At 33.5% G+C, this 18,807-nt stretch overlaps 1 protein-coding gene across 1 annotated transcript; it reads left to right on the top strand.

Annotated features, from left to right (window-relative positions):
• Nucleotides 1-9,433: 9,433 nt before the first annotated feature.
• Nucleotides 9,434-12,371, top strand: LOC114721596 (ethylene-responsive transcription factor RAP2-12-like). The gene is made up of 3 exons (XM_028907457.1): nucleotides 9,434-9,848; nucleotides 11,020-11,970; nucleotides 12,060-12,371. Exons 1-2 carry the CDS (start codon nucleotides 9,548-9,550, stop codon nucleotides 11,922-11,924), a joined length of 1,206 nt encoding a protein of 401 aa, XP_028763290.1. The 5' UTR covers nucleotides 9,434-9,547; the 3' UTR covers nucleotides 11,925-11,970; nucleotides 12,060-12,371.
• The last annotated feature ends 6,436 nt before the right edge of the window (nucleotides 12,372-18,807 follow it).

The following is an 18,807-nucleotide window of genomic DNA, read 5'->3' as shown; positions in this document are numbered from 1 at the left end:
AAAAGAACTTACTATTCCAAAAGTGCAACATACTACATCTGATCCTTAATATAAGATATTGTTTGATTTTTATTTTGGTACTAAATATAATACCCCAATCCACTTTGTCTATTATATTTATGTTTTTTTAAATTAATCCTTCTAACAATGGTAGTTCTAACCAATACACTTGATTAGTAAGAATATTTTTGAAAAGAATAATATCTATTTATTACAAATAACTAACTTAATTTCTTTCTTAATCTCCTCAAATTAATCAACTAGCTCTTTATAATTAGGACCGGAGGTAGTATATATGAACTCAAATCTGAAGTATTTTGGAGTATGTCGATTGTCGATTGATTTTCAAAAATTAACCACATGGGTGTAAAATTTTTCAGCCTCAATTCAAGTGTCGAATTACCTGAACGATGTGGATCATACATGTATTTATGTAAATATTTTATTTGAAAATTCTTGCTATTCTTTCATATCGTAAAGAAAAATTAACACGCTTATAATTCTTAATATAAGAGTTAGTTGACTAATTTGAGTAGATTAAAAAAAATTAGTTAAGTTAATTATTTGTAATAAATAGGTGTTGTTTTTCTAAAATATTCTTGCCAATCAAGTGTCATTTGATTAAATATTTGATACGTGCACTATTATAGGGACTATCTAAAAAAAATTAGACAAATATAAAAGGAAAAATAGATTAGATCTTATATTTATGACTAAATTAAAAGTCATACCAATTCTTATATTAAGAACAGGAGGTAGTATAAGAACTAGTTAACTAATTTGAGTAGATCAAAAAAATTAATTTAGTTATTTGTAATAAATAGGTATTATTTTTTCTACAATACTATTATTAATCAAGTATTATTTGATGAGCCATTTAATATGTACAACTACTACAACGATTAGTTGTTAAGATAGATAAATATGAGAGACAGAATAAATTAGGATCTCATATTTGAAATCAAATCAAAAGTCAAATTAATTTTTATATTAAGTATTAGAGGTAATATTACTTTATTTTTCGCACATTATAACAATCCTAAATAAACCGTGTACACCGACGTAATTTTTTTTTTTTTGGACTGGTGTAGACCGACGTAGTTTGACGACGAGACCTTTGGCCCCCACGGCAATTTTCTCATTCTAGAGTTTTAAATGATAAGTTTTCGAGAGAAAATACACAAAAATGTTTTTATTCATGAAAATAAAATCGGGTTCACCATAGCATACTTCTAAGTTCTAAGTAATTGAAATTCGCTATCGTGAACATGGTTAATCAAAACCTGTCCGTTATCGTGAACAAGAAATCCAACGTCCTCAACAACATCTCTAAAGAGATTATTATTAATATTATACTCCTCCGAACCTTAATATAGGATTTAATTATTAAGTTGATTTTAGTTCTAAATATAAAATCTATTTATTACATTTATCAAAAATTTTAAATTATTCCTATAAATATTCCCTCAATCATAATTAAGTAGAAGAAGGAATGATGATATTAATAATGATGATTATGTGTTTTAAAAAATATCATATTTCTAATAATTTAACTAACTTACCTAATCTTCTTAACATAGTCAAATTAGTTAAATAGATCTTATATTAAAAATCGGAGGAATAACTATCTAGCGATCAAATTAATACTAACTCCTATTTAACTTCCGCACAAGGTATATACGTATTTGTAATTTTTCAATTGAAAAAGTACATTCCAATGCAAGGAAAGGCACGAGTTGCAGTAATAAGATATAAAATGGGGAATCATTAAGTGTGAAACACTTGGAATTTTTTGTTTGTCTTTGTTTTTCAATATGTGAGTGGAGCCTACACGCAGGACGGAAGGATTGGGCCGCGGGCAGAAGAGCAGAACTGATGGAAGGAAGTCGGGGGGGTTGGCAAGTTGCAAAAACATAATTATTATTAGTAATTAAAATGTTAAAAACGATAAAGTCGATGGTGTAATTGATAATGGGCGAATTAATTAGCTGGAACAGCGGGTCAAAGCTAAATATACACTGCCAACAAGAAGGCAAAAAAAGAATTATTATTTATGGACTTCACCCGTGAAAAATCTGCTTAAGACTTCACACTCGCCAAATGATTTGATATGTTTTTACGGGAGCCTTTTTATGAATTTTTCATTAAAATAAGATGAAAATGTGATGCAAAAGATAATGAGTTGAAAGATGATGATTGAGAGAGAGAGAGAGAGAGAGAGGGGTGGGAGGCAGACTAAGACGGGGCGTTCCCATCCGTCATATCCTGAGTGCGTGGACGTCCATGTGTCCGAATGGAGGCGCCTCCACCTGCGCTCCCATTGTATGGGAGTCCACTGGATCCCCACCGTCCCTCCTTGTTCTTCTCACTATCCTTATCCTTATCCCTCTCTTGTTTTTCTTATAATGTGAGAATGAGACGCTGGGGGAGGGAATTAACTCGGGAAGCGTTGTGCACAGCACGACGACGGGACGAAGTGGTAAGGCAGAGGAGGATAGTGCCACGTCACCCTCGGCCTCGGTGACGTGTCACGGCCACCAAGACTGCCCCTCAGCGCTCAACTCGTCAGGCTTCAAGTCAAATCACTGCCTTGGTATTTTCAACGTAACACTCCTCCCATCATTCTTATCATCACATCCCACCACCAAAGCCATGTAATTATGGCAGCATCAAATTTATATGAGCTCGTGTTATTTTTATAAATTATTAATAAAAGTAATAAGACTCCTACTAGGCAGTGAAATAATGGGGGGGGGGGGGCAGAGGGGGAAGGAGATAATGGGGAATCAGCTGAAAGGGGATGGTGTCATCGTGATGGGCGCCCCCACATGGGGGGTGTTCATGGGGCCCACGAGGGGGAGTGTGTGGTGTCACGGCGTGTGTTTGCTGGCTAAGGCTAATTATAGAGCTTTCAATTTTGTCGTCTTCTGGCCCCACACCCTTTTATTGATTTCCTAATATACCGCACATATTCTGGTTCATGCATCTCCTCCGCCCTCACTTCCCATTAATTAATCCCTGTTTATATTTAATTAATTATTTTATTACCCCACTTGCCTCCTCTCAGACTCAATCCTCCCCCAGCCCCTTCCTCTTGCCTTTCGCCCTTTCCTATGTTTTTAACAGTAACTTGTAGTTTTTTATAATTTAAAAAAGCAGGGGAAGGGTTACTTGGGATAGTTCATTTTAGGAAGTAGTTGAGCAGGCACGCGATTCACCGGAGGTGAAAACGTGGAACATTCCGAAGTGCGTCAAAGCTACTCCTTTCTTCTCCTTTCCCATTTTACTGTTCCTGACTCGCTGCTCCCGCCATGCATCAATCAAGTCATACATAATCCAACTTTAAAAAAAAAAAACGCAAAAAATATGAGAAATTCGCGTCAAATATATGGTTGGTCCTGTATACAGCATTTTATATTATTTTCTGGCCTTATTCTCTTTTGCCCAGCTGTTTCTTTGTACTCTTTTGCTGCTTTGTCTTTGTTAAAAAAAAAACACTTTATATTTACCTAAAGATTTAATATAATATTATTTTTTAATTTTTATTTGTCCGTCTCTCGCTCTTTTATTTCACTCATTTATTCTTCCACTCACGCGTTCTTTCATGAATAAAAATACATGAAGAAATTGCATATCTTATAATTGTTTTTAACTAATTTTAACTACTATTTTTATTTATATGTTGAAAAAAAAAACTTTTTCATAAAGAGGATCTAATATTATGACTGAATTATGAATTGAATGATGGATCTTATTGTAGTATATAAGTTATGGGGGTAATATCTGAACTCAGAATTATAACATTAATAATAGTGAATTTCACCTAATTAATTGCTGTATCACTTTCTCTACCATGACATTCTACCCTATCCCCGAGATCCAGTTCAATTAGGCACTCAACATTACATATGAGCCCGCTGTTACGACTTAAGAACCCGTAAGGTTTTTTTAATTAGTATAATAATAATAATAATAATAATAATAATAATAATAATAATAATTGTATAATCATTGTCCATATATAGTGGATGTATAGAAAACTAGAGCTGGGTCAAGATGCATTTAGGCTTGTAATTATATCGACAATTTCTGCATCCCACGTGTGCAATAATTTTGCCCACGCAAGCATTACCTGATTTGTCAATAATTACAACGAAAAAAATACATGATACTATTCTACTAACTTATTTGTCAAATTGGTTGATCGAATTTATTAGTTAGTTCGTTTTGCTTAGAACTTTAGAACTGAGATCACACGGAACAAATAGCCACAGGCACTTTGATTCCTCCTCCTATTTTAAATAAAAGCAGTAGCATAGCCTCCATTTTTCTCTCTATAATTATTTTCTTAATATTACTTTTCACGATTTCATTTTATTTATCATTATTTTTGTCATTCCTATTTAATATCTTCTTCTTTTTTAGAAAAATTGACACGTAATTTTTATACAACAATAACAAATTTAATCAATTTTTTTTTCATCTTTATGAAATGTTTAGTCAGATCTTGTATTTAGGATACTCTGAACTTTAACAGTATAATCTTCCATTATTTTGACCTTTTAGTTTATTTTTATAAATGATGAACAGTAATTAAACTTTTTAAAGTAAAAGCACGTGCAGTGACAATTAAATCTACCGGCACCAAATAATATTGCCCATTTGCCCTTTCCACTCTCCAGCCAAACAATAAAAAGTCCAATTGTGAAAACTAACACCACAGTCAAAACTCAAAAGTCCTTTCTTTTCAGGAAAAAAAATTGCATTCACCAAGAAGAACTAAACTTCATGCATACCAAGAGAAAAATCATTTTAGGTTACGAAGCATCTTCTTCTTGTTTTCTTTTTATTTGCCAAGCATAAATATCATCTTATTAAAGAAAATTCCACCCGATACACTACAAGCACTAAATGTAAGTATTTCTTCCAATAAAAATTCAAATCTTGATTCGCTACATGGTGTGAGCACGTGCTAGAACTAATACAAACAGCAAGATAAATAATTATGCATTGTGGGAATAAAGTAAAATCTAAAAAATTCACCCTCATTGCTCTTTTTACATTAATAATCAGCTTTGAGGTTCTTTCAATGAAATTTGATGTTGTACATATAGTTATATATACATAGGTGGAAAGAAAAAATGAATATAATTTGTGGAATAAGATTTTTTTTTTTTTGGGAGGGGGAAGAGAAGGAGTTAGGTGGTAGTTCAACGCAGAGGGGGGGCTTTTTATTTGATGCGGTCAAATCGGGTGAAACCACCCACAAACATTAGGTGGGGACGTTGCCTCCCAGCTTTGGAATTAAGAATAATTGATTGCCGATTTGTGTTGTAGTAACTCTTTACGATTGCCTCAAATCAGATCACCCATGTGATTCATCCACCTCTTCTCTTTCTTCTCACCCAATTATTCATAATCACTCCTTCTTCTTGGTGTAAATATGAGGATTTTTTTTTTAAAAAACTAGTTCTTCAACAAAATAGATAAATTAATTATACATAATTAATATCATCTATAAGTCATAATTTGCTCGAATACTGATTCATTTTATAAGCAAGTTTTAATTTTCTTTTTTTATTTTTAACCTCATTGATTATATGTCTGCGCGGTAATCACCTCATTTTTTCTCCTCCCTACTTCAAGATTTTAATTCATTTTATCTTTTAAATTTATAAGTTGTTTCCAAAACCATGTTCATTGATTGCATATATTAAGTGGAGTTTCCATTAATAGAAATAATAATTAAACGAGATATGTTAGGAAAACTAATATATATTTATTAACACAACTAATATCGTTGATTTTTTAATACGTATAAGTTAATTATCTAATTCTTATATTTAGAATAAAGGAAAGTAGAGGATAAGGAGGACTGATACGTGATTTTCATAATCAAATTAAATAAAGCCCATATTTAAATAAGGGGGGAGTACATGCCTTTCTTTCACTCAATACATTATGAAAACATATGTAATAATGTAATATTATTTGCATACTTGACATAAAAAAAACCCACCCGTTAAACCCCCCATGAAAAGCATCTAAATTTACTATGCGTAGTTGATGGGGTGGAAAATGATTTAATACTCTTTAAGTACTTAGATAGCAGCTTGCGTTTTAATAATATCACCTCCGTTCTTATTATATGTTTCAAATAATTAAGAATTAAGGTGCATTCAATATCCTAAAATATTTTTTCAGATGCATCCAACACCTTAAAGTAGTTTGTAATGCATTCACCATCTCAAAATATTTGTTAGATATGTCTAGTACCTTGAAATATTTTTTTGCGTTAGTGCTGATGCATCAAAAAATATTTTTGAACATTAGACGTACCTAAAAAAAATATTTTAAGGTACTGGATACATCAAAATATACTTCACGGTGTTAAACACATCTGAAAAAAATATTTCAGAGTGTTGGATAGACATCAAAATACTTTAGGGTGTTGGATGTACCTTAACCCAACAGTTAATTCATAGATAAAAAACTATTAATTAAAATTAGTTAAAACTAATAAGTTGGTTAGAAATATGATTTCGTTTTCAAATATGGCTTCGTAATAAATGAGAAAAAGAATAAAAAGTAATGTGTTGAAAAATATGATAAGAGATAGTATGAAAAAAGAGAAAGAATAAATAATTAAGAACAAAATAAAAAAAATACATTAAAAATGAAGGCAAAGTGAAATTAAAGCTTATAAAATTAACCATACCCATTCATAAATTTAAAGCTTCTAAATAGGACAAGAGGAAGTCCTATTTTAGAATATTTGAGTCATCAAAATGCATTTGAGAACCACACGAGGGCTTAGAACAATTAACATTTAGTTGGGTTTCTCAAGTATTTAATTAGGAGTTCGATTTCTAACCATGTACGTGGAAAAAAAAAAAAATCCCATGGTTAACACTAAAACCCATTCAGAAAAGTTTAGGGCTCCTACCAGTAATAAGTACCATGGGTTCGTCAAAAAAAAAAAAGCATTTAAGTGGACGCTTGGTACTTAATAATTATCTCCGCTATGAATTATGATAGAGGTCTATGACTTCAAGTTCTCTAAAATTAATTAAAAAGCGTATGACTCTTGGGTTCAAATAATAATCGGTAATCACCATGGATTTGGTACGTTAATGAACGCATGAGTTGCGGCCTTATGGGTTTTGAAATAGATTTTTTTTTTCGCGTTGGGCACTTCGTTATTAACTTGTACAGTTTATGTAATAAGATCCATTTAATGCAATATTTTGTTATAATTTCATACAATTATATTTTGAATTGTTTTGCAAGATAATTGTCCATTATTTTAGCGGGACAAAGGCAAATAACAATGAAAATCATCACTTAATCTAAATAATGCATTTAGCTATAAGGTATTTACCAAAATTAAGACAGAGGCTCCGTTCATAAATCAGGAGTTGACTTCAGATTTTTTGGGTGCTGCATTTATTACAGAGAGAATATAATCAATACACTTTCCTTTCAGTAATTGTATTTATCTAAAGTTGAACTTTTTTTTCCTTTTTCTCTTCCATAATTGTTTTTAAAATACAAATCGGAACTCATAAAAAAAAATCTGAAGCATTAAAAGATGAAAAATCTAAAGCATTAATGGTAAGATCAGAGTATTAGTTTAAATGCCTTTAAATGCTTTCATTTATAAAAAAAATTAATTTATTATTATTTCTTACCTTCAAATAATTTATTTGTATAAACTTTCCATTGAGTAGTAAAATTTATAATAAGTTGCATAATTCACAAATCATTATCACTGCAGTTAATTCTTTAAAATTATGTGATATATCAGGAAATGTGTCTAATTATATAAATTTTTTTGTCAACAAATTATGTAAATTACAATGCCTTTTTTTTTTTTTTAACTTTTTATCTCCAATGTCTTAACTCTTAAGCATAATATATATGTTTTTTAAAAAATAAAAGTTAACCTTATTTTTACATCTCTATAATTATTGTATAGGTTGACTTGATAATAAAGATGGTAATACATTGAGGATCCCAAAAACCAATAGAGAGATCCAAAATTACTTGATTTATTTATGGTAATAAATGTTAGCTTTTTATTTGGTAAATTTGTGATGAAATTAATAAGGGGAGGTATTCTTTTACTCCATCTCTATGATTTTTGAGATCCAAGATATTTATTGACCAATTAATGTGGATACATGAATTTTTTTTGCCAACAACAGTGGATACATGAATAAACTTTAATCACATTGGATTTTCATCTAATATAAGTGTAGAAAAACTCAACTCTTTTTATTCTTTTGACCACGTAAGTTTACAATATTGCCCATGTCCCTTTTACCTCTTTTTCCCGCTTTTGCCCCTATCCTCGTCTACCTCAAACTACCTTAATTACCGAAATAGCAGGTTTCCCCGTCACCTTCTTGCTTATTCCCAATTAATTTAATTTTCTTTCTTTGTTAAATAAAAACTTCCCTTCCAATTTGTAAAGTGATATTCACCATTGACATTTATACTCAATGAAAATAGTAACTTTTTATATTATAAGCTACAAAGAGTGCATCTTATGGCAAACAGTAACTTTTTTTAACACATGTTTATTGATCACAACATGGCAATTAATATCCTTATTTAATCTAGCTAGATAAGTGTATAGTTGTTTGTTGATCCTTAACTATTCATGATTAATCGTTAAGATTTTATCATAAACATGAAGTGTAATAAAATTTAGTTATATCTCGGGAAGAAGAACAAGTTTAATTATCAGGATTTAATTAATCTTTCATATTTAGTCCTAATGACCCTACATGTCATTAGAACTCACATCTTAATTTATACTAACACGACACTGTTCTATTATTTTAAATATGAATATAAATATGTTTGATCTGATTTCTCACTAATTTACCTCTTCATTCAATTTTCATCTTCTTAGTCATTGTTATTTTTACATTTCTACTCATCAACCTTGTAGCACCACCAATTAACAATTAACAAAAATATCAACCACAATAACTCCCCATTCATGATTCTATCATAATTTGTGATATGTAATAAAATTGTGGTCCATGCAAAAAGAAACAAAGAAAATTTTAATTCTTAGGTATAACCAGTCCTATTTATATCAATCATAATATTAAGTAAACTAAAGTTATAGTTGTTTTTTTTTATTTTGCATGATAATTAATTTTCTCTCTTTTTAAAATTATAATTCTAAATCATTGTCAAAGACGCGTGTTACGAATGCGCCAGCTGACTAAGCCAGTAAAGCTGGAAGTCCAGTCTCTGTTCTTCTAGCCTTCATGGCGGTAATTCAGGAGCTCAAGCAAGGGCATAATGGTAAACGAAAAGTTCCTCTTCTGCCTGTGCAGCTACTTACTCCATTGCTGAAAAAAATAATATATAAAGCGCTCCCTACCGCCTATCTTGTCACCAAACTCAGAATCATCAAACCCTCGAAGACATCGCTTCCATTTCCAAAGAAAAAGCTTTGAGTTTACATTTTTCCTTTCAGAGTGTACCAGAAAAGCTCTGCTGAGCGTCCAGAGAAGGCAATACAAACATGTGTGGAGGTGCTATTATCTCCGACTTCATTCCGGCAGCTGCTGCTGCGGCGGCGGCCGGGAGGGGGAGGTCTCGCCGGCTCACCGCCGATTACCTGTGGCCAGATTTGAATAAGCTTGGGTCTGGTGGGAGGTTTTCCAAGCCACTGAAGTCTGAAGCTGTCATCGACTTGGACGATGATTTTGAAGCTGATTTCAGGGAATTCAAGGATGATTCCGATATTGATGTGGATGAAGAGGATGATGTCAAACCCTTTGCTTCCTCCGCCACTAAGCCCTCTAAGAAGCCCCTGTCCCGTGGTAACTATTTTCTCATCCTACTCAAAATTTCTGTGAGGATGGCTTGATAGATTATTTTCCACGATTCATTTTTTTTTTCTTATGAAATTTGTTGTTGGATGTTTCTCGCGCATTTGTTTGTGTGATTCTTTTGTCGGTGGCTGGACTTGTTCTGTGTTGATGGAAAAAGATGATTTTTCTCTTTCATTTTCATTTCCTGGTTTATTTTCCTGAAAATTTTTGAAGTTTGCGTTTTCTATCAAATTGGAGTCCGCTTTGTTTGTCTATGGCCTATGATTTTTGAGTTCCTTCAAAAATAAAATCTACTATGGAATTCTTTTTCCTTGCATATGAAAATTATCTTTGCAGGAAATAGGATCAATCGCTTAGATCTTGTCATCTCCCTGAAGAAAAGTTTTAGGCCTTCTTTTAGTACAGATATTGGCGTCTCTTTAGAATCAAATTTTACAAAAAATAATTTTCCCTCTTCTTGATGGGTGTTAATGAACTGTGCACGGGCTCTGGGATTCATCATCTCACTTTCAAGTGAGTTAATTTGGTATGATTTTGTGGATCCATTGTGTAAATTCCCAATCGTAAATTTTCAAGCAGTCCTGAATTTATGTGTTATCCTTGTAAATTTGGAATATTTCGTTTTGAGCGAAAAACGAGATTGAAGTTGTTTCTTAATCAGAAAGAGGTTTGGCTTCAGCATATGTATGAATTTGTAGATCCGATTGTAAACGTTTTCTTTTGCTTGTGGGGTCTTCTGGAAATAATGACAGACTGGTAATTTGTGTCTGATTATGTAAATATGCTGCTTAAGTTGGATTTCCCCTTTCAGTGTCCATTAGTTCATTTCTGATTCGGTTGCTGGTTAGGTTAAATTAATACTTCGCTTCTTATGATAAATCTGTTTGATTCCTTTCAAGAGTTAATGTGTATATTATCCATCTGATAGACAGAGATGATGAACAATTGCAACCTAAGAATTACACTATTATTTTGTACTCATCGGTGGAGTAATTCTTGATCCGATATTACATTGAATATTGCTAGTTCTTGAATGTTGTAGTTTCCTTGGTAACAACCAATGAAGGATCACATAATATTCATGATCTTAGGAATAAAAACAGGAGCTTATTCTCATTATTCTGATGATTTATTGATTTCCTTTTCTATGATGTTGAAGGATCTGCTACTGCGAAAGCTGATAAATCTGCTGGGCAAGCTGAGAAGTCTTTGAAAAGGAGGAGGAAGAACCAATACAGGGGAATCCGCCAGCGTCCATGGGGTAAGTGGGCAGCTGAGATCCGTGACCCAAGGAAGGGGGTTCGTGTCTGGCTCGGAACGTTCAACACTGCTGAAGAAGCTGCAAGAGCTTATGATGCCGAGGCAAGAAGGATCCGCGGCAAGAAAGCAAAGGTCAACTTCCCTGATGAGGTCTCAGGCACTTCATCAAAGCGTCTCAAGACTAAAGTCGAGAAGCCTCTTCCAAAGACCAATCTGAACTCTGCTCAACCCAATTCAACCCAAAACTTCAACGCTGGAACCAATCTGGAGGACTATTACTACTCCATGGGGCTGATGGAACAGAAACCACAGATTAACCAGTATGCTGCTGCTGCTGCTAACATGGGATCCCTCCCTGAGACTAACAATGGGGTCCCGTCACTGTCATCATCTGATGATGTCACTGTCTATTTCAGTTCTGATCAGGCGAGCAACTCATTCGACTACTCTGATTTCGGATGGGGCGAACAGGCTCCAAAGACCCCAGAAATCTCATCCATGCTTTCTGGTGAATCTCAGTATCTGCAAGATGCCAACCAGAACAACAACAACACCAACATGCAATACTCAAACTCTGAGAATGTGGTACCTGCTGGAAATGGTTCTGGGAAGACCCTATCGGATGAACTCGCTGACATTGAAACCCAACTGAATTTCTTCCAGACACCTTATCTTGAAGGAAGCTGGGATGATGCTTCCCTAGGAGCCCTGCTCAGTGGAGACGCAACCCAGGATGGTGCTAACCCAATGAGCCTTTGGAGCTTTGATGACCTTCCTCCATCCATGATGGGGGGAGTTTACTGAGCTTCCTTTCTTCAATGACCCCTTTTTAATGTAAATAAAGCTACAAGTTAGTAATTTTCATGACCCTCTTCTAGCTGCTTCTTTAGTGTTCCTGTAATAGAATGAGCTTAGTTATACATTTGATTGGTTTTTCAGGAATGGTTTGTCACCGGTGTTGGAGATGGTTGGTGTGAGAAAGTAAAACCCGCTTAAAGCATGTGTGGAGGTTATTCACTGGTAGCTAATGGAGGTTTTGGGGTCTTATTCCTATTTTAGGTGTCCTTAATTTACCCTGTTAAAGACCTTAATTTTGGGGACATTTTTATGTTCTTTTTTTTTTTTTGGGTTAAAATGTTTATATATATAAGGATGCTTATATATATGGTATTGTGATACAGTCTTGACTGCTGATCGATATTAATTTGTGTTCTTTTATCATGGTTCATTATGAGGCCATCCTTGTGCCCATGTTAGTTTTGTCTGTCATTGCCATGAAAGGTTATTTCCGCTGCAGCTTTTGCTGAATTCTAGATTCTAGAGAGAGGCAGGATAACCCGATTCCCAAATTTCAACAGTTACAAACATGAATAACCAACAACCCCATTTTATGCTCGTTTTATTTTCGCCAGCCTACTTTTCATACTCGGTAAATATTTTTAATTGAATGGCAATGAAATATCTTGGAATTAAAGTCAAACTTTACCTGACAATTATCAGACTTTAGAGGCCTTGGTAATTCACTCGGCAGCCGTAATTCAAGAAGAGGCCACTTGCTGGGGAATGTGTCACGTGGAAGGCATGGACGCGTGTGAGTGAATTGTGGACCAATTGCAAGGTTTGATGATGGAGGCTACAAGTTACGAGATTTATGTTTGGTCTGATTCATTCATTCACAAGCGATGCTGATGCACGCAAATATATTTATGATGGCAGATGGCAAATATTCATGTCAGTCAGGAATCAAAATATGAACCACAAAGGCAAAGCCCTCGTGATTGTCGTCGTCTACGTGTCAGCTTTCTTGCTCTCCTTTATTGCTGCTCACAGTATTGTGTTTTCACAATCATATCTCACATTTAGATTTAGGGTGTGTTTGGATGAAACCAAACCGTGGTTTGGAAAAGTGATTCTGGAGAATAGATTCTGGAAAGAATAGATTCTAGTGTAAATGTTATGAAAAAGTGATTTTGAGAAGTGAGAGTGTTTGGATAGTTATTATCAGAATCACTTTTTATATATACAAATTACTAAAAAAAAGACATAAGTTAATATGATAATTACAGAAAAAATAGATTTTATGATATGTTTTAATTTGAAGGAATAAAATTGTTAATAATATATTTTTTATTAACATAATTAATAATACATAAGATAATATAATTAATAAATAATTAATATGTATATATATTTATAAAATATAAGATTAAATATGTTTATAAAAAAATAACAAGATATATATCCTATAGGCTCTCACACTCTCCCTTTTTTCTTCAAAAGCAAAAAAATTTTGCTTTTTTCAAAACCATGGTTTTGAAGCCAAAACCATGGTTTTGGCTAAAACCACGGTTTAGACAAATTAGAGGGTTGTTTGGGTGACTTATCACCCAAACCATGGTTTGGGGTGTCACCCAAACAGTGCCTGTCAAGTTTTCAAAGTTAAAAAGAGCGTGCGTCAAGTTAATAAATAATATTTCCTCGTTTCATACGTAGTATCATACAAATTACGACATGTGATTCCCAGACTCTTGTCCCTCTGTAACCTCCGCGGAGGATCCTCCGTGTTGCTTTTTTTTTTTTCCAACTCCCTCATAAACCCAGTGGTCGGACAATTCTGACTTTGACCAATAAAAAGATGGGGAAAAAACAGAGTCTTCCTCTGTTTTCTCCCCCGTTTTTTTGAATTATGAAAGATGAAACATGCATGTCCGGCTTTTTTCTCGCCCCAACGCCAGGCTTAGGTCACATGTTTTTATATTTTGCTTAAAGGTGAAAAGGGTGCCGACTGACTATTTAAAAAGATCCTTTGTGCGTGTCCGCCTAAAAGACCCTGTTTGGTTCGGTGGAAATGGGTTCTGGGAAATGGAAGCTCCACTTCCTGTAGTGTGGTTGGCATGAAATTGTGTTTCTAAGAAATGGATTTCCACCCATGAAAATCCATACTTTCCTGGGAATCTATTTCTGATGACTAAAATATCCCTGGGCTTTCTTCGAATTTCTAGATTTGATCAAATACTTCCTCCTTCTGTTCGATTGTCTTCAAATTTTCAGGAGCTCTAGCCGTCGGCAACACCCTCTTCCTCTTCTCCGGTGAACACTTGTCACAGCTTTCTTCATCGAGCACTGCATTCTTAAAAAATAGTTAAGACTCAAAGTGCCCATCAAATACGAGAATTTCTTTTTCTTAAGAGAGAAAAGTTCAGAAAAGTTTTCCCAAGTAATTTCATTTTATTCACATGGGATTTGAATAATTAATTAAAGAGATAAGAGCCAGAAGGAAGAAGTTGCTTGCTGCACAGGTTTTCTCTTCAAAACGTTTTGGCATCAATATGGAAAGGAATAACTGTCAGCTAACGATAAAAGGAAGTAATCACATTCCCTCCTTAATGCCATTGAAGTAATACTCCTTAATTATACCAATAAGACCAGACACGCCTATTATTCTCCAATCCACTTCACTCTTAACTACTTCTAAAGCTCCAAACATGGAGGCTTCCAACCCTACCCGCAATTCAAATTGCTTCTGTTGCAGAGAACTCTCCCTCCATAACTTCTCCTTCAAAAAGTTTTGCTTCTTTCTCCTCATCTTCTTCCTCATCGCCCTCGTTATAATCGGCTTATCTACGTTCTTTGTGATCATAATCATCAAACCCCACAAGCCAGTTTTCTCAGTTCGAGAGGTTAACATGGATTTTTACGATGTTGACAGTGATCGTAACTCTAACCTAACCCTTCTGTTTTCGTCTGTGCTCTCATTGACCCTTAATGCTGAAAATCATAACAAGTTTGGATTAGGGTTTAGTCCTGCGAGGTTCCGTGTCTATCACGAGGATTTTCCCATAGGAACCATACGAATTCCGAGGTTCTTTCAGCCTCCTCATAGTGAAGATGTTGTGGTGCATTGTCGTGTTTTGTTAGAGTGCGTCAATGTCTCCAAAATCTTGGCCAAGGCTTCAAAGACTACTGGTGATGATGAGTCAAAAGGGAACATTTCTGACATGAAAATCTTAGGAGATGCCAAGGTCCATCTTTGGTTTCTTCATCTAAATTTTCTTACTATAAAGGTGACTTTTCTCTGTCTTTTTTCCCATATTGATTTAGATCAGATTAGATTCATTACTCTGCTTTGCTCTGAATATTTACAACTTTAAAGTTAAATATAATATGAACTTCATTTATTTGATATGATGCAATATATATTTTTTGTAATATTTATTATTTAATATTATTATCAATTTTCTAAATATGAAAGTAGAGTCTCGTTTCCATCTTTTTATTTTATTCTGTTACTAATAGTTATTCATATACTTAACTTGTTACTATATCGTATTAGTGATCAATTAAATTGATACTTAATATATTACTAAGATTTTTGAGAGAGATGATTATTTGACAAGCTCCATATCCAGTAACTCAAGTTTATTCATGCACGCTTACCTTACCATATGTACGTACCTCAAATTTGAAAAACATCCTCTATCTCCTCCCATTGCGGAAGCAACGTACAGAAAATTAATAAGCTCCACATTAATTATTCATTAGTATTACATATACTTTAGTTTGGGAGATGAAATCATTCTTCTAATTTAAGCAATTTTTTTATTTAGTTATAGTATATATCGTGTGGTCCATATAACTGATCCTATTTAGTATCTAGTGGGATAAATTTCACTGTTGTTGTATGGTTATGATTTCATTAATGTTTTGTTAATATATTGTATATATGCTATGGATATAAATTATATTTAAAACTTCGACAAAATACACACACACACATATATATTGATCTTGATGAATTGTTATTGCTTAGAGACCTGATCTAGCTTGTTGGATCGTTCCATTTTGTTGCAGCTTGCTATGGATTGTGACATGAACGTTAACTTGAAAGACATTATTACTTCCTCGAAAAATGAAGTACACAGCGCCAAATTGATAAAGAGTCGTTTGGTAATTAATCAGGCCTTTTCACAAATCAATTATTGATATGTTAAGAGCAAAAATCATAGTAATTACGATTGATTAATTATTATTATTATTGTGTCAGGCCTATGCTCTCAGCAACTCCAAAGGCATCACAATGAAATGCGTCTCAGCTCTTTCCATCTAAAAATCCAATCCCCTTCATGAAATGAGAGGGGCTACACAAGCTATTATCTAAGGCTGCAACAAAATCAATATGTGCACCAATTAATTTATTCGAGTTTTGTGTACTTATAATCATAATTTAGGGAGAATGCAATCTTATGTTTTTTTTTTGACCGGAGAATGCAATCTTATGTTGGAATCTTTATTTTAGTGTAAGATTCTTACGCATTAGGATTTGAATTACGGGCACATGGCCCCTAATCTTTGATTGTTTTAGTGTTTGCCTTTGTATCTGTATAAAAGGAGAAAAAAAAGTGAGAATGTTTTGGGGCGTGGAAGCTTCCGAGCAAATTAATTAATGGAAAAAATTGATGAACTTAACTTGTTTACAAATTAATTTCAAAAGCATTGCAAAAGTAAGGCCCTGTCTGGTAGGTGGAAATCCTGAACATGGAATCAGAATTGGAAATGGATTATGTGCCGAAAGCATGTTTGATTCCTAGGAATTCTGATTCCAGCCAAAAGGCCTGAATTTTATTTCATGGAATTCACGTCGTTGCCCTCCTCAGCTCTCTCTCTCTCCCCCCCCCCCCCCCCATTTTATCCCTTCTTCCCTCTAACTCTTCCAGTGACGGTGACGATAAGGCAACGACAGGGGAAGACCGGCAAGGAATTTCAGCGACCTCGGATGACATCTCACCAGCGAACAAACGACAACGACAAAGGGTATGTTTGGATTGGCGTTGGACAAAACTGACTTATAGTCTAACTGACTTTTATAACTGAAGTTAGAGTAAAAGTCAGTTAGTATAATATGATTTATGTTTGGATAGGTGCTTATAAAAAGTCAGTTGAAAAAGTTAAAAGTTGTTTGGATAATTAATAGAAAAGTTAGTTTAGTTGTAAATGACTGAAAAGGGCATGGATTTTATTGAACAGTAGTGTTTGAAATTTAATATTTTTAATGTGATAATAGTTTAAAAAATACATAAAATTATTATGATAAAATATAAATACGTTATTTGTGAGATTATAAAATAAAAATATTTGTTATGGAGAAAAATTTGAAAACACATTGTAGATAATTAATTAAATATACATAATGGATAAACAAGAATATAAATTAAAATTTATTTGGTCTCTAATTAAAGTAAACGAAATCACATGACTAATTAGATCGTAAGCTTTGCACAATTTTCCCATAAGTCAGTTAGAAAAGTTGATTCAGATTACGTTGGATAAGTCAGTTAGAAAAGTTACTTTTTCTCATAAGTCAGTTAGAAAAGGAGTCTCATCCAAACAATCTTCTAAGCTGCAATAAGCCACTAACCTCAGTTTCACGCTTTCCCGTGTGCTTTTGGCTTCTCCAATTGCAATCCAAACATAGCCAAAAGCACTTGTGTTTCCAAAGCTTTTTCAAAGCTTTTGACGGTGTTAGCGACGGCAGAGGATCGCTGTAGCTTACAAATCTCTAATCGAACTCCTCAGGTGGTGGCTATTCAACGATCTAGCTCGCAGATTCCTTGGTTTGCGTCGTGTTGCAATTTTCCATCTTTGTGCCTGTTTGGTACAGAGAAAATAGTATTGCGAAGAAACCGGAAATGGAGAATAACTCGTTTTCCAGCAGCAAAGACGTTTGGTAGCATCTTTCATGTGGAAAGACGTTTTCCTGGGCCCACCAATTCGCATCTCTACGCTGGAAGTCTGGAACACGGGGAAGCCAAATTCCTGAACCGTGGTGAGACCCACATTTGAAATGACAATTTTGCTATTTTTTTCCTCCCTAGTTCAATATTTATTTTATTTATAAATATAAAATCTTAATTCATTTTATCTTTCATAGTTATATATTTTTTTAAGGTGGACCTTATAATAATAATAGTATTGGTTAATACACTTAATTGTTAAAGATATTTTAAGAAAAATAATCCCTAATTATTATAAATAACTAATTTAACTAGTTTTTTTAATCTATTCAAATTAGTTAACTATCAGCGATAGTATTATAATAATGGTAATTAAATTATAATAATAAATGATATTCAACTAAGATTTTAATTAGAAAATTAAATGAACCGGATAAGGAGAATTAACATGAGTATAATCATAAATAATTATTCTGACATTTTTTAATTAATAATAACAAGAAATCAAATATTTTATTATTATTTTCAAATAATGATATTAAAGTGGGTCGCTCTTTACTTTTTCAATTATATTATCATTTTCTTCCTGTCAAATATAAATTTCTTCATTCAAATGCATATCAAACGTGTCAGTGCTTGGAATTTTCTCATTTCATTTCTTTTCCTTCCCTTCCAGCATGATTAATTCTTTGTGCCAAATGAGCCTGTGTTTCTGACAATAATGACCTTGATCATAGATTTTCCAACTTATGAGGGTTGTTTTAGTAATTTGACATTATAAATACGTAGATTAAATGAAACTCATACAAGGCTCCCTGTATGATAAATACACTTTTTCTATTCCGCTTTCATCAAGAAACTTCCTGCGGGGCCTAAAATGAACAAACAATGCCGGAGGGGCCGCGTTGGATTCTTGGCTCACTATCACATTTCACCACTCCACAGTCACACTCTCC

Source organism: Neltuma alba, unplaced genomic scaffold (assembly GCF_004799145.2).
Source record: "Neltuma alba isolate B1F8T4 unplaced genomic scaffold, ASM479914v2 tig00012048_pilon, whole genome shotgun sequence".
Lineage (NCBI taxonomy): Eukaryota > Viridiplantae > Streptophyta > Magnoliopsida > Fabales > Fabaceae > Neltuma > Neltuma alba.
Note: the sequence above shows the minus strand (reverse complement) of the source record. Positions and strands in the feature narration are given on the sequence as shown.

What these genes read in the sequence shown, in the direction of transcription:
- LOC114721596 (XM_028907457.1), top strand. Translation starts at nt 9,548, where the DNA reads ATGTGTGGAGGTGCTATTATCTCCGACTTCATTCCGGCAGCTGCTGCT. An exon ending in TAAGAAGCCCCTGTCCCGTG is followed by an intron (nt 9,849 to 11,019) that starts GTAACTATTTTC and finishes ATGATGTTGAAG; the next exon opens with GATCTGCTACTGCGAAAGCT.